This window comes from Typopeltis vanoorti, chromosome 4, assembly GCF_054136105.1.
Source record: "Typopeltis vanoorti isolate ZY-2024b chromosome 4, IOZ_Tvanoo_1.0, whole genome shotgun sequence".
NCBI classification, from domain to species: Eukaryota; Metazoa; Arthropoda; class Arachnida; order Uropygi; family Thelyphonidae; genus Typopeltis; species Typopeltis vanoorti.
This window is the reverse complement of record NC_143552.1, coordinates 4,216,664-4,238,083: the sequence shown is the minus strand read 5'-3', so window position 1 is coordinate 4,238,083 and position 21,420 is coordinate 4,216,664. Positions and strand designations below refer to the sequence as shown.

At 36.8% G+C, this 21,420-nt stretch overlaps 1 protein-coding gene across 1 annotated transcript in view; it reads left to right on the top strand.

The window, feature by feature from the left end:
* Positions 1-12,688: 12,688 nt before the first annotated feature.
* Positions 12,689-21,420, top strand: part of LOC150107081 (uncharacterized) — a 183,417-nt gene continuing 174,685 nt past the window's right edge. Inside the window, exon 1 of the mRNA XM_090390987.1 lies at positions 12,689-12,916. Coding sequence (XP_090247113.1) covers positions 12,894-12,916 — 23 coding nt within the window. The 5' untranslated portion in view covers positions 12,689-12,893. The remainder of the gene's footprint in view (positions 12,917-21,420) is intronic.

Below are 21,420 nucleotides of genomic sequence, written 5' to 3'. Positions count from 1 at the left end.
CAAGTAAAACTCAACGGAATTGTGTCATCAAGGCGCATTCTGGTGGGAGTACCTGAGGGTTCTCTTCTGGCCCCAATACGTTTCACAACTTACATAGCAAATATTCCTCTCAATTCAAGAACAATTACTACTGCCCTTTATGCCGACAACACCGCTATTCTAGCTAGATCGCTCAGCCCTGACTTAGCAATCACTAGACTCCAAGAAAGTATCAATGAGCTAGCAAACTAATTCACCAACTGGAGGATTCAAGTGAACCCCCTCAAAAGCTCAGCCATGTTGTTTTCAAGAAGAAAAGTCTGCAACAAAGAAGACATCCTGCTCTCTAGTCATAAGATCCCATGGCAATCAGAGACCAAATATCTTGGGGTATTAATGGATAAGAAACACCTTTTTAACAAGCACATCAATCTCATTGGCTCCAAATCTTCCAAAGTAATAGCACAGCTCTACCCATTGATCAACCGCAAGAGAAAATTGAACCTACATAATAAATTGCTTCTTTACCGGATGGTAATTCGTCCAGTCATTACTGTAGCTCAGTGGATGTGGCGTTTGCCAACCACGGCGCTTGGCCGCACGAAGGAAGACTTGGTTTCGAGTCTAGTCGCGACTAGAGGAAATTTTTCTAAGCCTTTTTTCGACAGGTTCCCGAGTTAGTCGATCTCTGGCACGGGCAAGCAGGTTTTTTCTCCCGGAAACTCGGGTTTTTCGTCCTGTAAACTCAAGAAAATCGACCGTAGAACCCACATTATTTCAGACATTAAATATATTGTGTTAGGGTTAGGGACCACGAGATGGCGGCACATTTGAGCCGTCTCTCTTCACTGTGTACCGCTTAATTAGTGATAGCCTTGGGCCATCTATCTCTGATTGGTACCAGTGGAGATTGAACTGCCCACTCAGTCTCTAAAAGTTAGATAGGGCTAAATGGCCACGCCTACTCCCCGTATACGGGAATAAAAAGGCGTTAGCTGATTTTTTTTTTTGATAAAAAAAAAAAACTTAGTACAAAACACAATTTTTACGATGAATATTCCATGTATAAATTTACTAACTTTAATAAAAATTAATATTAAAAGAAAATGTCGAATTATTAAAAAATATATATTAATTTCTTTAGCGAAAAAGCGTGAAAATTTAATTTTTCCATGACAGTTTAACAAAATTAAAAAATAAGAAATATATTACGTTAAATGTACGAGAAAAGAATGAATAACTTACCTTAGATCTTAGTTCAAATTCAAATTTACTTCTGTTCTTGTTATTATGTTATTACCGATGCACTGCACTTTACTGTTCTATGTCTAATTACAAAAACTTACAACTGATACCTTTTTGATTAGTGATACAATACAGTACGTACACTGTAACAGCAGAAAATAGAATAAAGTTAAAAACTGCAGCAGATTTTCTTATATATGTTTAGAGCAAATGCGAGTTTGAACAAGATTAAACAAATTCAGACGCGCGTCATCCTGTAAACAGTAAACTCACCAAGTTCAAGATTTTACTTGTTTACGCTAAACTACTTGTTAGAACTAGGATCAGAATAAAATAAGATCTTAAGGAATAATAACAATAAGTCATTATAAATAATTTGTTTGAGCCAAATCTATAAAATATAATTAAAATAAAAAAATGTAATTTATCTTGATATAATTAATGAATAATATTTTTTTAAGTATTTTCTCCTCCTCTGAAATCTTTGGCGCGCCTTTACTATCATGGCGGCTGTGTGCGTCGTACATATTGCACACTGTGCCGACACACCCCTGTCCAAGTCAAGAGATTATATTCCAATCACATATTCTCCAGTTTATGCAGCATTTTGTGTGGTATCCTATCAAATGCCTTAGAAAAAATCCAACATTATCATTGTGTATCCATTCTCTTTATCCAACTTGGCCGTAACGTTGTTATAACATTTGAGCAAATTGCTAATTTGCTCATATATGTTCCTTTCAGAGTATTGCATGTTTGTCTATCCAATTCTCTATGCGAGTTCTTACCAACTTCTCTAATATCTTCACTAACACACCAGAGATACTGATAGGTTGGTAAATTAGACACATTAGTATTTGCATCACCCTTGTACAATGGAACTATAATTCATTCTTTCCATTCTCGTGGTGTCATTCCTGACCTGAGCTGAGACTCGAGTTATACAAACATGTGAAAGACATAGCTAATTCGGCTGAACATTCCTTTAGCAAACTGGCTGATATTCCATCTGTCCCTATAGACAAATTCTTATCCAGGTTAGGCAACGCTCTTCAAACTCATTTTCATGAACCTCTAACCTTTCATCTAATGTAGCAGTAGCCTTGTGCACCATGTTACATACACCTGGTTGATATATTTTAGCAAAGGGAGCATTCATTAACTGAACAATCTTATTAGCTTCTCACACTCGATTACCATCTGAATTTAGTAAAGTTATTATTTCACATTCACTCTTTCTTTTGTTTGTAGCGTAAAGATTAAATTCTTTTGAATTGCCTTTAGCTTGCAAGACTTAAATTCTTTTCATAGTCGCATTTGATTTTCTGCACAATAATCGTTATATTTCTGTCCTGAATTTTATATATTTCATAACTCCTCTCACCCATACTCTCACGATGTTCTTTCCACATCATCTTCTTGTGGATCTCTTGCTTAATAAGGTTGCACATCCATTTCACTCTCAACCTATTTATTCATCAAACACTAGGGATACATTTAGATATAACCTGATTTAAGCACTTTTTCATGGATTCCCATGCATTGCTGACAATTTTCCCATTCAGTAACAGATACCATCGGACCAGACATAGTATTCTCGTCAGTTATTCATAATTTCCATCTTTGTAATTCAGCATGTAACCTGTTTCAATCGGAGCAAAACAAGATCACTATCGCCAATTGGCCGTAAAATAGTCATATTCTTAACAGAGACTCTTTCTGACTCTATGAGCAAATCAAATTCTCTTTTTCCTCGAGTTTCTTCTTTCACATGCTGCTTGAGAAAATTATCTCGCAACAGTTCAATAAATACATCTTGCTTATCATGAGATTTCTCTTCTACCCAATCAATGTTTTGAAAACCCATAAGGCTAAATTAACGATATATTTCTTCTTTCCCTGCAACTGAGCCGCCAGATCTGTAGCAACACTCCACGATATATTTCATGTACAATGTGCAGTCTCTCTGTTACACTTGCAAAGTTTACTCGGAACTGCCCAAAAGAAGGTGTGAGTAGGGGAGTGAGAGGCAGGTTTTTTTAGTGCAGAGTTGTAAATGATTGGAATGCCTTGCCTGAGAGTGTGGTGTCTACAGTGAGTTTGATTGTGTTCAAAGCACTGTATGATGAGCTGTGTGTGTGATAAAAGGACCTACCAGATGAGTCTTTGACTCCATGAGATCTTGGGTAATAATAATAATAATAATAATAATAATAATAATAATAATAATAATAATAATAATAATAATAATGTCTTCCACCACAAATCCAGAATCACTCACTTCTTGACGTACAGCTTCAGCAATACAGTACTTAGTAAAAGTACTGTCCCTTGCACAGTCATTAATATCATTTGTACAACCCCACTCATAGAGTTTCAAGCTAAACTTCAATTCAGAGAAATAACGCCAGCAATACTCCTTATAATGCTGCTTAACATTGCATCTTCAATAAACAATTGAAGTTCCCAGTAAATCTGCTTGATTTACCATTAACAAGTAAGTTAAACATTAGGGGCACAAGAACAGAACTTTGAATCACGGCCCTGTAACCCCCTTTTCTGAGCCACTGAAAATCATTCACACATTTCCGATATTGTTCAGAAAGCCAATCTTAAATCCATCTAACTACTCTTCTATCTCATCCCATCTTCTACAGCTTATACTCTAATCTGTCATGTGGTAATCTGTCAAATGCGTTTGCAAATCTAAGAAGATCAGGATATATGAATCTACATTATCCAATGTAAATCACTCTTTATGTACTTCCTTTAACCAACAAATTCATCACCTTATTATAAAATGGAAGAAGATTGTTTAGATAAGATCTTCCCTTCAAAATCCCATGCTGACCACAATAGAGAATCTTATGTCCATCTTCCCAATCCTGTATTCCATTCCTAACTAATTTCGCCAGAACCTGTGTTCCTCGGTGAAATTGGTTTCTGCAGTTCATGGCGCTAGACCACCCGAAAGAAGGTTGCCTCAATCTCTATTCTAGTCACCGAAACTAAGCCTTCCCCCCTTTTTTTTTCGAACGGTTTCCGAGTTAGTCGATCTCTGGCACAGGAAAGCGAGTTTTTCGTCTCTCGGTAACTCACGAAAGTCGACCGTAGAAAGCACGCTGTTTTCACACAGTAAACACATAGTGTGATGATTTGAGACCACGAGATTGCGGTGCTTGACTGCCGCAACTATTCACCGGTGCCATGTATAATTAGTCATAGCTACCACCCTCTCAGTCTCGAAAAGTTAGTTAGGGCTAAAACGGCCTCGTCTACTCCTTATAGTTGAGTAAAAGGCCTTACCTGATGTTTTTTTAACCAATTTCTCTTTAAACTTGACCACAACTGCAGATATACAATCTGGTCTGTAACTGGAAATTTCTGTTTTAGAACAATCCAGAGAGATATTATTTTCCCTTCTTTCCACTCGTTAGGAACCTTCCCAAGTGCAAGTCTTTCATTAAATAACAAAGATGGCTAACTTGGCTAACTCTCTTGCACATTTGTTAAAAATGCTTGGCGATATGTCACCCATTCGTACAGCCTTATTCAGTGCTGGATTAAAGGGCGGGCTGACCGGATATTCGCCCGGGGCGCCAAACATAGAGGGCGCCAAAACTAAGGCCAGCACAAGGGACTTAGAACCTGTGCTCCTTCCAAAAATAATTACCTGGCAATGGAAGGATTGCTATACTTTCTTCCTCTCCGAAGTATTGCGGTTAAATCTGAATATCAGCTGAACACAATTTTTTTATTATGTATAGTTACTCAAGTTTTTATAAAAGTACTTTGAGAAAGAAAATATTATTCTCGTTCCTGAAAGTACTTTGCAGTATAATGATCCTGCAACATGGTCTACACGGAATCTTCCCGAGGCGCGAAATTATCTTGTTCTGACGCTGGCCTTATTGGTATCTAACTTAAGCAACACTTGATACACCTCTAATTCTTTTACCTTTATTTTTCCTAATACTTTACTTCCTTCTTTGTATTTTACAGCCTCATTCACACCAGCATGATATGTTCTAACGAACTGTTTATCAAATAATTCCACCATATTATTTACTATGGTTACTCTGCTACCGTAACTGTCTTAGATTGTCAACCTGCAATAATTATTTTCCTCTTGCTCGCAACATAACAGAAAAATTCCCTTGGATTAGTTTTCATCTGACTGGCCAATATCCTCTCAAAGTCTCATTTTCCTTGTTTAACTCTGAGTGTAACTTTTTGCTTTTGTAGTCTTTGATCACTTACCTTATTAGGTCTGTTACCTATTCCACAAACTTGTTTTGCAACACGTCTTGCTTGAGTTCACTCTTCATCCATGTGCTTCCTATTCCATTTATTTGCTTAACTATTGGTATACAGTTATGCATTCATTGAATCAGAATACTGCCTTATCATTTTCCACTCATTGTCATTATCTTTTCTGCACAACCCTTTAACCCAATGTATTGGCACTACTTGACTACAGAGCTTCTGATTATCACCCACCTTATACATCCAAAAATAGACCTTCTTGATAATAACCTTTTCCTGTTTGACTATCTTCCAGACCAAAACCTCATGATCACATTCACAACAGGTGGCAGTGTAGATATCTCATTCACAATGACATCCTGTGAGAGCATCACCAAATTTAATAACCGAAAACTCATACTGCTTTTATCACATACCGCTTAAGATAGTTTTCCCACAGAAACTCAAGAAATTCACTTTATGACATACACTATCTTTTCTTTCTAATTCATATTCATATAATTAAAATCTCCCATGTGTAGCTCAGTGGAAGTGACGTTTGCATCTTTTTGCTAGTTCGCCTAAAGTTTAACTTAGGTTCAAATCTAGACGCCGACTTGAAGAACTTTTTATGCGTTTCTTTGACCGGTTCTCGAGTTAGTCGATCTCTGGCACGACTAAACGGGTTTTTTCTCCCTGAAACTCGGGTTTTTCATCCCCTAAACTGAAGAAAATCGGCCGTACAACCCACATTAATTCAGACAGTAACATATCCTGGTATGGTTGGGTACCAAGAGATGGCAGCACTTGCTTGCCTGTCTCTTCATCGGTGGGGGCTTAAAATTAGTAATAGTCATGGGCTAGCTATCTCTGATTGGCTACCGATGGAGATTGAACTGCCCACACAGTCTCCAAAAGCTAGATAGGGTTTAAAGGCCTCGATAGATAGTAACTCCCTATAAGGGAATAAAAAGCATCAGCTTAATATTATTATTATTCCTTTTACTTGCCCAAATAATTTGTCTAAACATTTTGCAACCAGTGTCCTGCACATTCACTGGCTTATAATAATATCCCATTAGATATATTCTTCTATTGTTCTTCACCATTTAACTTCAAGATCTTCACACGTACTTCTATTTTCCACTTCCACCCTTGAAAGACACAATTCCTCTGCTATCATAATCAGTGCACGCCCCCCTCTCTTCACCTTCCTATCCTTTGGAAAATTCTGTAATCTACGATTTCAGTTTTGACAACCAAGACATCATAAAACAACTAAGTTTAATTTATAGCAATTATATTTGGGCATAGTGACTTGATCAATGCTACAAATTCAATCTATTGATTTTGACACTTCTTACATTGGTATATAAACCTGACAGCTCCCCACTTATTGAGGCTATTCTCCCAACACTATCATTGGTATATAAACTTGACAGCTCCCCACTTATTGAGGCTATTCCCCCAAACACTATCACTTTGTACTTTCTGCTTCTGCACACTTCTCTCTTCACTCTGAAGTGAAGAGAGAAGTGTGCAGAAGGATCAAGAAAACTATCAAGATGGTCAGGATCAAGAAAACTATCCCCGTTTTCTTGATCCTGACCCATATTTTAATTAACATCGTTACCATCCGCAACTTTTCGCACTGAATGAATGTCTAATTTTCTATGAATCCAATGTACTCTGAATGTAGACTACACAAATGTTGAACACCAAACCCATTCAAATGCATTCATCACCTTTGAACCATTGTAACTATTCTTCAAATTCACTGTATATATTTGCAAACTGAATATTCTTTGCCTTACTCAGTTCAGCCATCTTTTCTTTCAGTATCATTACTATCCTTTTATCTTCGATAGTAATATGGTACCATCGAAGATAAAAGGATAGTAATGATACTGAATGAAAAGATGGCTGAATAAAAAAATGGCCGAATGACACTATTATCCTTCGCCTCATGCAAAAACTTCTTCAAATCCCTTTGCACAATATTTATCTCACTATTCAAGTCATTTATGCCTACCACTATCACTAATTCTGAACCCCTGTTCCTTTTTTTCTCTGCAAAGCATCTGATATTTGTTTCATGTACCGCTTGGAAAACATGTCATATGTGCGTTATTATTTAACCCATCTTTAATGATTGAATCACCACATAAAGCCATCCTATCATCTTTAGATTCTGGCTTCTTCTTATTAACCTTTCTCATTTAAACCATTTACATCATTTCTTTAAACGATCAGTTTCTTCCTCCATACATTTAACCGGACTCTTTCTTTTTCATAAAGCTTGCCCAAACTCTTCCAGGGTACTTATTTTATTATCAAGAACTTCTATCCATTTCTATGGTAACAACCTTCTCATTTCTGGAAAGCCTTGACTTATTATCACACTTCTCACGCACTATAATATGTTCCTTCTTTTCATTTAATCTAACACTACATAAATCTTTATGTAGTGTTAGATTACATGTTAGTAGTGCGACAACTGTCACATACAGTATATGTACAGTTGTCGCATCGTCTCTACTGCGAAAAGTCCAAGGAAAAACGCGATCTAAAAAAATGAAACCTTCCTCTTTGCTTGCAATGCTTCGTTACTGTCGATTTTGTAACGAGCGGCCATTATGGATCAAATACGCATCCTCATACGCTTCGTATCCATCATATATTTCAATGAAATATCAAAGGTATTACAATTTTAATATGCACTTCGCATTCATGATAACTTGGACGTATATATATATACGTCTTGGCCGGTTAACTGGCACTTCCATGGTAATCAAAAAAAAAAAAAAAAACGACCGAAAAGGGACACTTTTACTTTTAGAATCACAATACCACAGTACAACGTTCATGTTCAGTCTGCCTATCACGCAAAAGCACTATGATAAAACTCTACGGAATATAATAATAATAATAATAATAATAATAATAATAATAATAATAATAATAATAATAATAATAATAATAATAATAATAATAATAATAAAAACGCTTTTCATAACACCGTTTAAATACACAGTTTCTTTTTTCTCGACACGACCTTATTAACTTCCTAATGTTGTTACTCCTTTATTACACAGATTTCTGTTTCGAATGCTTCCTGTAAGATAAATAAATAAAAAAAAAAAACCGTGTTAACGCCTGTTATTCCTCAAAGGTATGCGGGAGAGCGATGAGTTCTACCGCTTTTTTTTGTAGACTGGCCCGTCTTTATTAAACTTACAAGTTGTATTCAGAAATCAATTTGTTCAATATTATTTGAATATTGAACAGTATCATTATCTCTTTAGTGTAGCTATAACCAATCTTTTTCATTCGTTTTCAATTAACTCAAAGCCAGCTTATGGGGAAAATCTAATTAGCGACTTTTGGATTTACCACAGCAACTAGGACAAGTTACCATTCATTCACTCACTCTGAGCTATCTTTTTATCTAAGCCTTCTATGTTTTATAAGTTATGAATAGTTGTGAGAATGAAGAATCCGTGGAACTACGAGTACATTCCTAAATTCTAGTAGTCACTCCTAAATTCTTTTAGGAGTGACTATTATCCTCGTAGTGTTTTTGTTTTTAAGTGACTTATTTAAAGATTTGAAGATATGAATATCATTTATATAATTCCTCACCTTTGGGGTACGTGGCTGTGTGTCATTAATAATTATTTCTGTAAAGCATTTGCAGTTGGGCATTCTCCATTAAAATTTTTTTAGACAATGTCATTTCCATCTAATTTTCTTATATTCCATATTCTTTGGTTTGGAGCTGAATTATATGTGTTTAGACTAATTAAAAGGGATATATTCCAACATGGCATGTGCCTCCAGTTTTAATGATTTAATCTATTTTGATACTTTGGATAGCCCTTCAGATTATAACTGTTGAATTCAAGAATGATGCAATAAGATCTCGGAGAGAGATCTTATTGCAAGACATCATAGTAAATACAATAGTTACTGTAAAATCATATTCTCACTGCTTATTTATAGCTCATAATGCTTTATAATTTTTCTTTCATATGAAAGCAACCAACAATGAATAATCAACCAAACTATTACACTGCTTAGAAAGTAGTCAGCCTAGTGTGAGCAATAAACAGCAATGGTGCCCACCTTATTAAAATGTAGGATCTCATTTTGCTGCGATGAATGTAGCAGTCCTACGTAGCATACTTTCCAGAAGCATACAATAGCGATCAATTAGAATTTTGGACTATTCTTCTTGTAGCCATGTAATGAGGTTCTGGACAGACGTGTTGTGGGCAGACGTCCCTTGACTTCTCCGGATGCTCCAGTTAATCGAACAGATGTTGAATAAGGTTGAGAAAAGAGCTCTGTGGAGACCATTTAAATGTGGTTGTATTCATGTCCAAAAACTAATCAGTTACAGAAGCAGTCTTATGTCACTGTGCATTGCCTTGCTAAAAGAGACAATGGTCAGTCCGTAGGAACGCCACAAAGTAGGAAGCATTACTTTGTCTAGAATGTTAAGGTATCTCTCGAAGTTCAGTGTTCCTGGTGCCACAAACAGGTTCGAGGATATACCAGGAAAAACAGGACTATAACATCACACTGACTCTTCCAAATTTCATAGTTGTGGTTACACACTCTGGAAAGAAACCTTTAGTAGGCATCCACCACTTGGGTGTATGTGTATAGACACCCGTCCATCTTCTCGGTAGAGGGTGTAGCATCATGTGTTGTTCCATATCGCAGATGTCCAAGCTCCCATGTCCCACTGTTCACGCTGTTTGCACTACTGAAAACGACACTGCATATTGGTAAGGGTAATATGGGACTTGCATATTGCGTTCCTATCATAGAAACTCTTGTTGTGAGCCTCGGTTCTTCGTGTTTTTTTGCAGACTCGTGTTCTAGTTGTCCATTGTGGGCAGCATTAGTAGATGGCTCCCTGCGCTTCCATCTTAGTATGGTATCGCTGATTACTGACCTCAGGTGGCCTGATTCGTTAGCTATTTGCCAAACCGATATGCCTGCAACAGGAAATCCTATCAGAACGTTTCGTTCATACTCCTTCAGTTTCCTTCTCGCGGCGATTTGAATCGGACACAATTGCACTGACTTGGGATCATAATTTTTCTCCAATTCATACCGGTTAAAAACATGTGACTCGTTAAATGGCACGATGAAGTTTGACCAATGGGGGGGGGGTCAGTTTTCAAAGCAGTGTGTCTTGTAACCAGACTTTCATACTAAAAAATAAATAAATAATAATAATACTAAATTCTCTAACTGATTTCTCACCTGAAGTAGGCTTAGCTCTTTTCCAAGATGAATGATTTCAGAGTATTCAGGGGAGAGAGTATGCAGATGACCACCCCTATTGCGTTGCCCCAAACCCTAACAGGTGTATTTATTATTTCGGAAATTGTATTGTTCTATAGTTAATTTAAGTTGCGGATTTAAACATTTTTGAAACAATAAAACCCACTTGTCTGAGACAAAGATTGCTTTACTGGAGAACTTGCTGAAAGAGAATAAAAATAAATTCCTCTATATGTCGACTACATAGGACCATACTTATCCACAGGCAGACGAAGCTCTAGCTAGGGGCCTCAAAAATTAGGGCCCACACAATGGGGGATGGCCCGGAGAACTCTAGAGCGTTGGACCTCACCTGCCTTGGGAAAAGGGTAAGTACGGCCCTGCGACTAGAATCGAAAATGTAATAGGTTTTTCTTCTAGTAATATCGTACTGTGCAGGCAAAAATTATTTCCTGTGAACTATGAGGCACCTGACTTCAATTCTTTAGTTACAGTTGTTTTAGTGATCAGCAGTTTGGATCCCTGGCAGGGTAACAACACCAGTTGTTTTTCTTTCTGCCTCAGGACGCTTGAGACTTATCAAATATTTTTCTGCTTATAGCCTCCATATTGAAATGACATATATGTAATTATGTGCCAATAACTAGAATTCAATTGTTTAAAGCGTTTGTAAATGTTCAGTTTCTTAGGTTGTGAGGTACTGAATAGTTGGACAATATAGTACCTTCTAGTTATGTTTTCTGATATTGATTATGTTTTCTGATATATAGTCTATATTACACAAATGACAAATATTTATTTATCCAGCAACATCAAAATACCTTCGCTGGCATCTGGCAATTTCATCAAAAAAAAAAAAAATGCTATAAATCTCATAAAGAGTCCATCTTAATGAAATATTTGAATGTTTTGGTATTTTTTATATGTGAATCTCACATAAAATAAAATGCTGGATGCCTACATGAAATGGTACTGTGTATTGGCAATATCTTTTTTCCGTTTCATTGTTGATTTGGTTGACTACAGGACTAAGTGAATGTATAAGGGCACATGATAATGCTGCTCCACATAATGATAGAGCAACACTAGAGTAGTTGACAGAGCCGTACTTATGCACAGGCGTACGAGGTTCAAGCTCGGTGCCCCGAAAATTTAGGGCCAATTTAAGAGCCTCAATGAGGAGGGAGTTCCGGAGCAGTCGGAGACCGCCAGCTTCGGGAAAAGCGTAATTACGGCCCTGGTAGTTTGAGGAATATTTTACACTATTTTACACGTTTATTCACCTTTCTCTTTTAGCTCCGTTGAAAATTTGTAGCTGTTCGCCTTTTATACTGTCACAGTTTCGAGAATTTTAAAATATTCTGGAACTGGTGTCCCTCGGCAACTGCCAAAATGTTAATATGTTCCAACGCCTCTACTCTCTAGACTAGCTTACTATCCCATGCTTAAACTATATTGAATAGCTATACTATAGGATGGAAAACCATGTGTTACAGTTTGCCAACCTGAAATCGCTCCATTTTGAGTACTGAATAGTCCCAACTCGCTGATTCCCTGATCATGAAAATAAGGTTTTCATACCTTATTTTCATACCATTCTTGGTTCCTAGCTGATAACGTTATTGAATTGCGATAATTTACGAGTTCTTTAAAATATTTGCTATTTGTTCACCTCTATAGTTGATTCTGTTATGAAGGTTTTATTGTGCACGACCGAGACTAATAATTTTAATAATAAAACTACAACTTTAAATCGAATATAAAAATAATCTAAATCAACGGTATTTTTTTGCATGCGTTAGAAAACTTTTGCGATTTTCTAAAAAAATTATTTTTGCATTTCAAATTAAAATTTGTATAGTCCATGTGAATTGTCAATGACTTTATCATATCTTCGTAAGGTAGCCATGGCCACTAGAGAGCACTTAAGTATTTCCTTGCCCCAAGAGGGAAAGTAAAAATAAATAAATAAATGTAATAGGGGTAATGTTGTTATTTGTTTTCTAGTGTAGCTTGGAATTGATCATCGATATATGGATATTTATGTTCATCTATATAATATAATTAACAAAAAATACTTGCATTTAGTATTGAAATAAGTATATATTGTTTAATTGGATACTGAGATGTCTGAAGAAGAAGATGGCAGGTACTAGTGCTTATTTGACTTTTATATATATTTATTATTTTGTTTGTCTAGTTTTTATACCAAAGAAAGTGATGGCTTGTTGTAATGAAAGAAACCACCATGCATATTGTGAGATTGTAGTGAAAAATCGTTAAGCTCTTCAAGAACATCATCTTGGTATTGGAAAGCATTAAAAGAAAGGAAATGCCCATTATTACTACAAAGAGAAAAATGAATATTCAATATTGCTGAAAGAGAGGAAAATATATATCCATTCTTGTTTTATAGCCACATCGCAACACTCAATTTGCCATTGAAACGAAAAAAAAAAAAAAAAAAAAATTTCAAGTGACTTATGAGGATGAACCGGGCATGTGAATTGCCTTGGCAAGATGAAGTTTTACTATCTCCGAGTGCCTTTTAATAATGTTTTTCATTCCGAGTTATTTCAGTTCCCTGACAGTTGTTGCTTCTTATCTGATACAGTTTAATCTTCCTAGTATAGCCTGTTCGAAAGTTAAATACAGCAGTGCAATACCAAGTCAGCTTGTGTTCTAACTGTTGTAGTGTTATAATTCTCACTTAATTTCAAAATTTGAATTTAAAAGACAAGCATTGTTTTGGATATAAAACTCGGTTGGTAATGACAATCCCATTTGATTGGGGGGGGGGGGAGGTTTGAATCCTGTTTAGGATACATTGAACTTTTGTAAAGGCTTTTTATACCTAACATGAATTTGCCTTCGCATAAGAGGTGGCAAGGATGTTTCTTCCCGTAGAAGAAGCAAACTAGCTAGAGAATACATGCAGCTGACAGGCAACATGTTCTGCAGGATAGGATTAACTCTATTATGCCCGGATTTCTATGAAGCCAGGTTATCGACTGTGAAAAGCTGTTGAGGCTGATAAAGAAAGTACACATCTAAAATATTGCACTTGTATTCTCATAAGCCCTTGGTCTCTTTATTTTTTTATTAATTAGTTCCAAAGGCAAACAATATATTACAGTAAACTAATAAAACAATAATGGTTATTTATTATTCTTTAGACATGATTTCATCACATATATGGTGCTAATTTATTTACAATGACAGAATGTAGTTGCAGTGAAGTGTGTCTGTAGGTATATGTGTGTATATGTATTATGTTGTGTCTATATATATAGACACATGCATGTAATCCAGTAAGCCAATAAATCTATTTTTTCCTCTTTCTAAAATATACCCATCTCAGTCAATAAAGTTTTCTACTGAAAGTGCTTAAACCTAGAAAGTTAAATCAATAACATTGTGGCAACTTTTTTTTTTTTTTTTTCCTTGGTTAGAAAGTAAATCATACTTAATAAATTCTTGTATTATCTTTTATCGGAGCATGAGCAAATAAAAGTTTATACTTTATATGCAAAAAGTCGAGAGGCATTTAAAACAGAGGGAGAAAAAGAAAATTAAACAGGAAAATAAGAAACAACAAAGCACGGAAACAGGAAGTCAGGAAATAACAGAAATCAGGTAAGTGAAGTTGTTAATAAAAATAAGTTATTTGGTATGGTGACTATAATAAAACATGCTATAGATGAGCGAGTTATAATTTCCAGTTTTCCTGGAGTGAAAATTAAGAATATAAAGGAAGCAATTCCAAAACAGAAAAGAAAAGTAAACAAAATTATAGTTGTAGTAAGTACTAATGACTTAACTGGCGATAAGTTCAGTATGAAGGAGGATATGAAAGGGTGTTGGAACAGGCGAGAGTGAAGAGTGAGAAAGTTGTCAGTATTTTAGCTTACTATGATAAAAATGAATTAAGAAGAAGGGCTATGATGGCAAATGATTCGATGTGTAAGCTGTGTAGAAGGAATGGTTTGCGTTTTTTGATGTGTGGAGTGAGTTTGAGGTAAGATTGGATTTGTATAAGAGGGATGAGCTACACCATGAATGCATTTGGTATCAGGAGTATAGAAAAACTAATAACTGGTATTAGACCTAACACAGAGAGTCAGGGAAACTAAATTATAACGGTAGGAATGGTGTGAATGTGAGTGTAAGAATTACAATGTTATATAACTGTGTTAAAGAAGGAATGGGCTTTGTCATGGGACTGTTGACGAGGAGACAACGATTTCGGCTTTGTGTTCGTCTGGTTCGGACCCATCAAATTTGTGCAAAGATGTCTACATGTAATAGGCATTAGAGATCTGCAAGTTGTCCAACTGTGTCAGGCAGACTGCAGACAAGACTATATCAGGGTGGTCTTCAAAAGTTCTCGGCCTAACAGTAAAAAAACGAATTTATAATTTCAAACATTTTTATTTTTCAATATAATCTCCCTTTTATTCCAGCGATGCTTCAGCACCATTATTCCATCCCTGTAATGGTTCTCAGTAAGATCTGCAAGTTACCCCCCCCCCCCCCTCTACAGCTGCAATTTCCTCTTGATTTGAAGAAAACCACTGACCAGCGAGGAAGAGTTTTAGTTTTGGGAAGAGATAGAAGTCAGAGGAAGCCAAATCTGGGGAATAGGGTGGATGTTCCAACAATTCATAGTGCAGATCCCTTAATTTTCTCATTGCCAAAACACCTTTGTGGGCAGGTGCATTGTCCAGATTAAAGGTGATTTTTTTATTCTGCAAATGAGGTCTTTTCTCATGAATTTTTTTGTCTAGTCTGCTTAAAAGATCAGAGTAATATTTCACGGTTATTGTTTTACCCCTTCAAGATAATTAATAAACAAAATGCCTTTAGCATCCCAAAACACCAATGCCACGATCTTTCCTATTGATGGTACTGACTTTGTCTTCTTTGACGCTGAACAACTGGTTTCTGCCCAATGTTTTGACTGCTGTTTGGATTCTAGCATGTAATGGTGAATTGAAGTCTTATCCATAGTAATAAATTGACAAACAAAATCAGTTTTATTCTTCTTAAAGAACTCGAGCGATGTTCAGAAATTTTCATGCGAGTGCATTTTTGATCTGCTGTGAGCCGGCATGGCACCTATCTTGCGTGAAGCTTTTTTTATTTGCAATTCTTTATGCAAAATATATCCTACACGTTCTTTTGAAACCTATAATCTCAGCAATTCCACTTACTTTGACTTGTCGGTCATCCAATACCATATCGTGCACTTGATCAGTGATTTCTTTTTTGGACGTCCTTCACGTGGATCATCTTCAAGGCTGGTACAGCCATGTTTAAAGCCCATTTCTTTGTGGGCGCACAATTAAGCCCATTTCTTAATTGTCGAAAACGAAGGAGAAGAGTGCCCATAAACTTTTATTAACTTCAAATGAATTTCTTTTGGCATTAAACATTCTTTCACAAAGAATTTTATAACTGCATGATACTTTTATTCAATTCAAGGGATACAGACAACCTACTTACTAAATAGCTTAAGGAAATTACAGCGTACAATAGAATATACATTAAAATAAATTTTAATACATTTCCAATATTTCGGCGTCATGTTGCCATTATCACAGGAACTTAAATACAAGACACGTGCACGCAAGCACAACACACAGTAAATGAGGAACAAAGCAGAAAGCTATTCTTTCTCCTAAAAGTCCTGATGGTGCCCTCTAGCGGGCAATGTTGGGTATTCTTGGCTGATTTGGCTGAAGGTCTTCTGATGTAGGTTTCCCAAATTTGGGGCAGTCTCATGCACCCAAATTTGTTTAGGTTTGGATCGTTTCTTAGTGCTGAGGCCGATTCCATGAATAGCCTTTTGTATTTGAAATTCTGATATTAGTTGTCCTGCCTGTTTGGCCAAAGTAGGACAGCTTATGGCTGCAAGGGACTTGGTATACACCAGGTAGGTCTAGGGGGGAGGTTGGTTTTTAGTGGAGCAGATGAGAGATGCCAATTTTTTATAAGGTCTGTAACAAGAAGTTAAGTCATGTTTTTTTAGGATTTTTGTAATTTTTTCCGAGGTGGCTCGGATATAGAGAATGGTGATGGATTTAGAGTAATCCTTGTTGTGAAGGGGGGAGGGTTGTGGTTTATTGGTTTCAATATTTTTTGGATTTTTTTAGGGGGTAGCCATTGGCTAAGAACGTGTTGAGAATGTGGTTTAGTTCTGTGGTTAGGGCATTGTCATTTGAACAGATAAGTTTAGCCCTGTTGTGTAGTGTCTTAATGACTCCATATTGTTGTGAGGGGGGATGGTGGGATTGTTGGTGAATGTATCTACCTGTATGGGTGGGTTTTCTATAAACTGAGAAAACCAAGGTTCCATCAGGCTGGCAAGGGACTAGTGTGTCTAAGAAAGGAAGGCAGTTGTTTTTTTTTTTCTTTCCGGGTGAACTTGATTCTCGGGTTTTGGTTATTTAAGTGTGTTAAGATTTTTATATGGAGACTTTTGAAGAGAAAGTCTTAAACTGTGCCCCACAAAAACCAACCATATGACTTTGCTATGTTGAATGATGTGTTCGCTATTTGGCCACATGGCTCCGATGCACTCCTCTTTTTCCTAACACACTTAAATAACCAATACCCCAGAATCAACTGCCTTCATTTCTTAGACACCCACCAGCCTGATGGAACCTTGGTTTTCTCAGTTTATAGAAAACCCACCCATACAGGCAGATACATTCACCAACAATCCCCTCCCCCCCTCACATCAATATGGAGTCATTAAGACACTACACAACAAGGCTAAAGTTATCTGTTCTAATGACAATGCCCTAACCACAGAACTAAACCACATTCTCAACACTTTTTTAGCCAATGGCTACCCCCCTCCCCCCAAAAAAATCCAAAAAATATTGAAACCAATACCTCTCCCCCTTCACTACAAGGATTACTCTAAATCCATCGCCATTCCATGTATCCGAGGCACCTCGGAAAAAATTGCAAAAATCCTAAAAAAACATGACTTAACTTCTTGTTACAGACCTTATAAAAAATTGGCATCCCTTATCTGCTCCAGTAAAGACCAACCTCCCCCCCCCTAGACCTACCTGATGTATACCAAGTCCCTTGCAGCTGTAAGCTGTCCTACTTTGACCAAACAGGCAGGACAGCTAATATCAGAATTTCAGAACACAAGGACTACATCCGGTTTCACCAATACAGCCACTCTGGTCTTGCAGACCATGTGTTGGATTCCCACCATAGAATACGGTGGAAGAAAGCCACGATAATACACTGTAGTAAGTTCAAATACGAAAGGCTATTCATGGAATCAGCCTTAAGAAACAATGCAAACCTAAACAAATTTGGGTGCATGAGACTGCCCCAAATTTGGGAAACCCACATCAGAAGACCTTCAGCCCAATCGGCCAAGAATACCAACATTGCCCGCTAGAGGGCACAATCAGAACTTTTAGGAGAAAGAATAGCTTTCTGCTTTGTTCCTCATTTACTGTGTGTTGTGCTTGCGTGCACGTGTCTTGTATTTAAGTTCCTGTGATGATGACAATGTGACATTGCCGAAATATTGGAAGTGTATTAAAATTTATTTTAATGTATATTCTATTGTATGTTGTAATTTCTTTAAGCTATTTAGTAAGAATGTATAACTAACGTCTACACCTTTCCACAAGATACAGAGAACACTTTTGCTTCAGACAGCTGTATAAAACAAACTACTTGATGGAATGACTTGCAATTTCACATGAATGTTTATGACAGATGTACCAACTTAGAAAAAAAAAAAATCTTGCCAATAGTGTTGACATCTATGGTCGAGACCAAGAACTTTTCTGACCACCCTTGCACAAAATAACAAACTGGTAGATTATTGTCTAAACACGAATTCTAAGAGTATCAAAAACAAATGGGTAAGTTTGTTGCCTTAGTCAATATATTACAAACTCAGACTGTAGGTATTAGTGAGACCTGGCTATCAGAATCAGACCTACTAACTAGTATTGAGTGTCAAGGGTACTGTATTTTTAATATGGATAGAGAGGATAGGAGAGGCATGCTGCTAATGATATTGGATGACTTGAATCCGGTTGGAGTTGAGACCTATGATTGTACTACTACTACCACTAACAGCATTTCATGTGGCAGTGAGTTTGAAGCAATCTGGTATGAGGTGGAATCTAACAAGATCAATTACATAGTGGGGTGTTGTTACAGACCTGGTGGATCAGTTGCTAGTGATGAAGTCATGCATCACCACGTAAAAAAGATGAGCATGAAAAGAGTTATCATAATGGGAGACTTTAATTATCCAAATATTGATTGTGTAGTAGTAGACTCTCATGAGAAGAATGAAAATGCATTTATTGAGCTGTTGTGGGACAACTTCCTCAAGCAGTATGTGACAGAAGGAACTTTAGGTCAAAGAATGTTAGATTTGATAATAGTGTCAGAGGGTATTTCAGTTAAAGGTGTAACTATGCTGCCTCCGGTTGGTGACACTGATCATGTGGTACTCACTTGGGAAGTGACTAAATTTATGAATGTTCCATTCAGAAAAGGTTACATGCTGAACTACCAAGCAGGAAATTATGACAACTGATGGGATCGGTTGCTGAATGGAAAGAATATCGACAGTGCATGGGAAGCATTTAAACAATACTTAAATGATGTGATATCAGAATGTGTCCCGAGAGTTCAAAGAATAAATAAGATAGCAGTCAAATGGATGTGTAAACTTATTAAACAAGAGATTCATAAGTAAAGGACGACGTGAAAGGAATACTGTGTGCATAAGGATAATGTCAGTTATGAATGTTATAAGCAGCAGAGTAGAATAGTCACAAGCATTGTATGGAAAGCAAAGTCTGAGTATGAAAAGAAATGTCTCTGCAAACTAAAAACAACCCGCAAGAATTCTTTCAATATGCTGCAAGTAAAAGAAAGAATATGAAAGTATAACTCTTCTAAATTCAGATGGTGTTGAGGGTTAGAGATCCAGAAGATGTTCAGCTAATGTGCCCATTAGCTGAACATTTTCTGGATCTCTAACAAAATGGGCCCATTAGTGTCCATTTTGTTGAAAGCTATCAACTTAGTGCATGCAACATTGAGCTTACTGCTACTTCTTCACTGGATGAAGAAACAGAGATATGAGGACGAGGTATTAGAGCTGTTGCACAAATTAAATAAGAATTCAGCAACAGGGACTGATGGGATACCAGCATGTGTGCTAAAAGAATGTTCAGCTGAACTGGCTATTCCTTTGATCAGGCTGTTTAATTTGAGTCTCAGAACAGGGACTATTCTGGTGGAATGGAAGGAATGTATGGTAATTCCATTGCACAAGAGTGGGGCGAAGACCGATGTATCCAACCATCGACCAGTTAGTATCGCACGAGTGGTGGTGAAAATTTTGGAAAAATTGGTTAGGGGTTGCATTCAGAAATGGGTTGTCAGTGAATCTCTACTTTGCAATGAACAACATGGGTTTACTAAGTTAAGGTCATGTTTTAGCAACTTGCTCACATTCTATAACAATGTTACCATTGAACTAGACAAGGGAAATGGATACACCATGATACTTTTGGATTTTGCTAAGGCTTTTGACAGAATACAGCATGGTAGACTGTTGCATAAATTGGAGAAAATGGGTAGGGTTATGGAATATTAGCATGGATAAGAGGATGGCTGGCTGACAGATATCAAAAAGTGGTATACAGGGCATGTGAGTGCAAGATTTTAGGTAACAATTGGTGTACCACGAGGATCAGTGCTTGGTCCACTGTTATTCAATCTGTACATAGTGATTTTGGGAAGGATTTGTCAAGCGACATTCAGCTATTTGCTGATGATGCAAAGATAGGTACTGTAATCAAGAATGCTGCTGATATGCAATACTTGCAGAATGATTTGAATAGGCTGGGAAAATGGGTGTCATTTCACTGTCAGTAAATGTAAAGTCATTCGCTTCGGTGTGATTCGATATCCAATGTTGTATTATATTGGTGGAATTATGCTAGAAGAAACTGACTATTGTGCGCAGGTCTGGTCTCCTGGTTTCTGTTGTGATTCTGATATATTGGAGAGAGAGAGAGAGAGAGAGAGAGAATACAAAGGAGAGTGTTAAAAATGATATCAAGATTGTGGAATACTGATTATGAAAACAGATTGAAAATTTTTAGATTGCAGATACTAGCAAACAGGAGAAAGATGGGTGATATGATTGAGACGTAGAAATTTCTGAAAGGGTCATACAGGATTTCAATTTATGGAGGGTGGGGAAAGGACAAGAGGGCATCCTTGGAAACTGAGAATGAAGGCCGCTAAGAAAGGGGTGATGGCTAGATTTTTCTCTCAGAGGGTGGTGCATGATTGGAATGGATTGCCATTGGATATTGTGAATGCAAGCAGTGTGAATGAATTGAGGAATAAATATGATAGCTGGTGTATGTAGTATGTGGCCTCCCTCAATGAGACTCTGACTTCCTGGAGGTCTGTCTTAATAATCATAGTATTTTTACAACTTTGGTTTGATTTCTACCATTGATTTGTTTGCCTTTGCCTAGCTCCCACTGATGTGACACCTTTTTATTTAAAGAAAACAAAAAAAAAAAAAAAAAAAATCATTCCAATGGTACTTATCTTAAGAGCAGAGCTTGT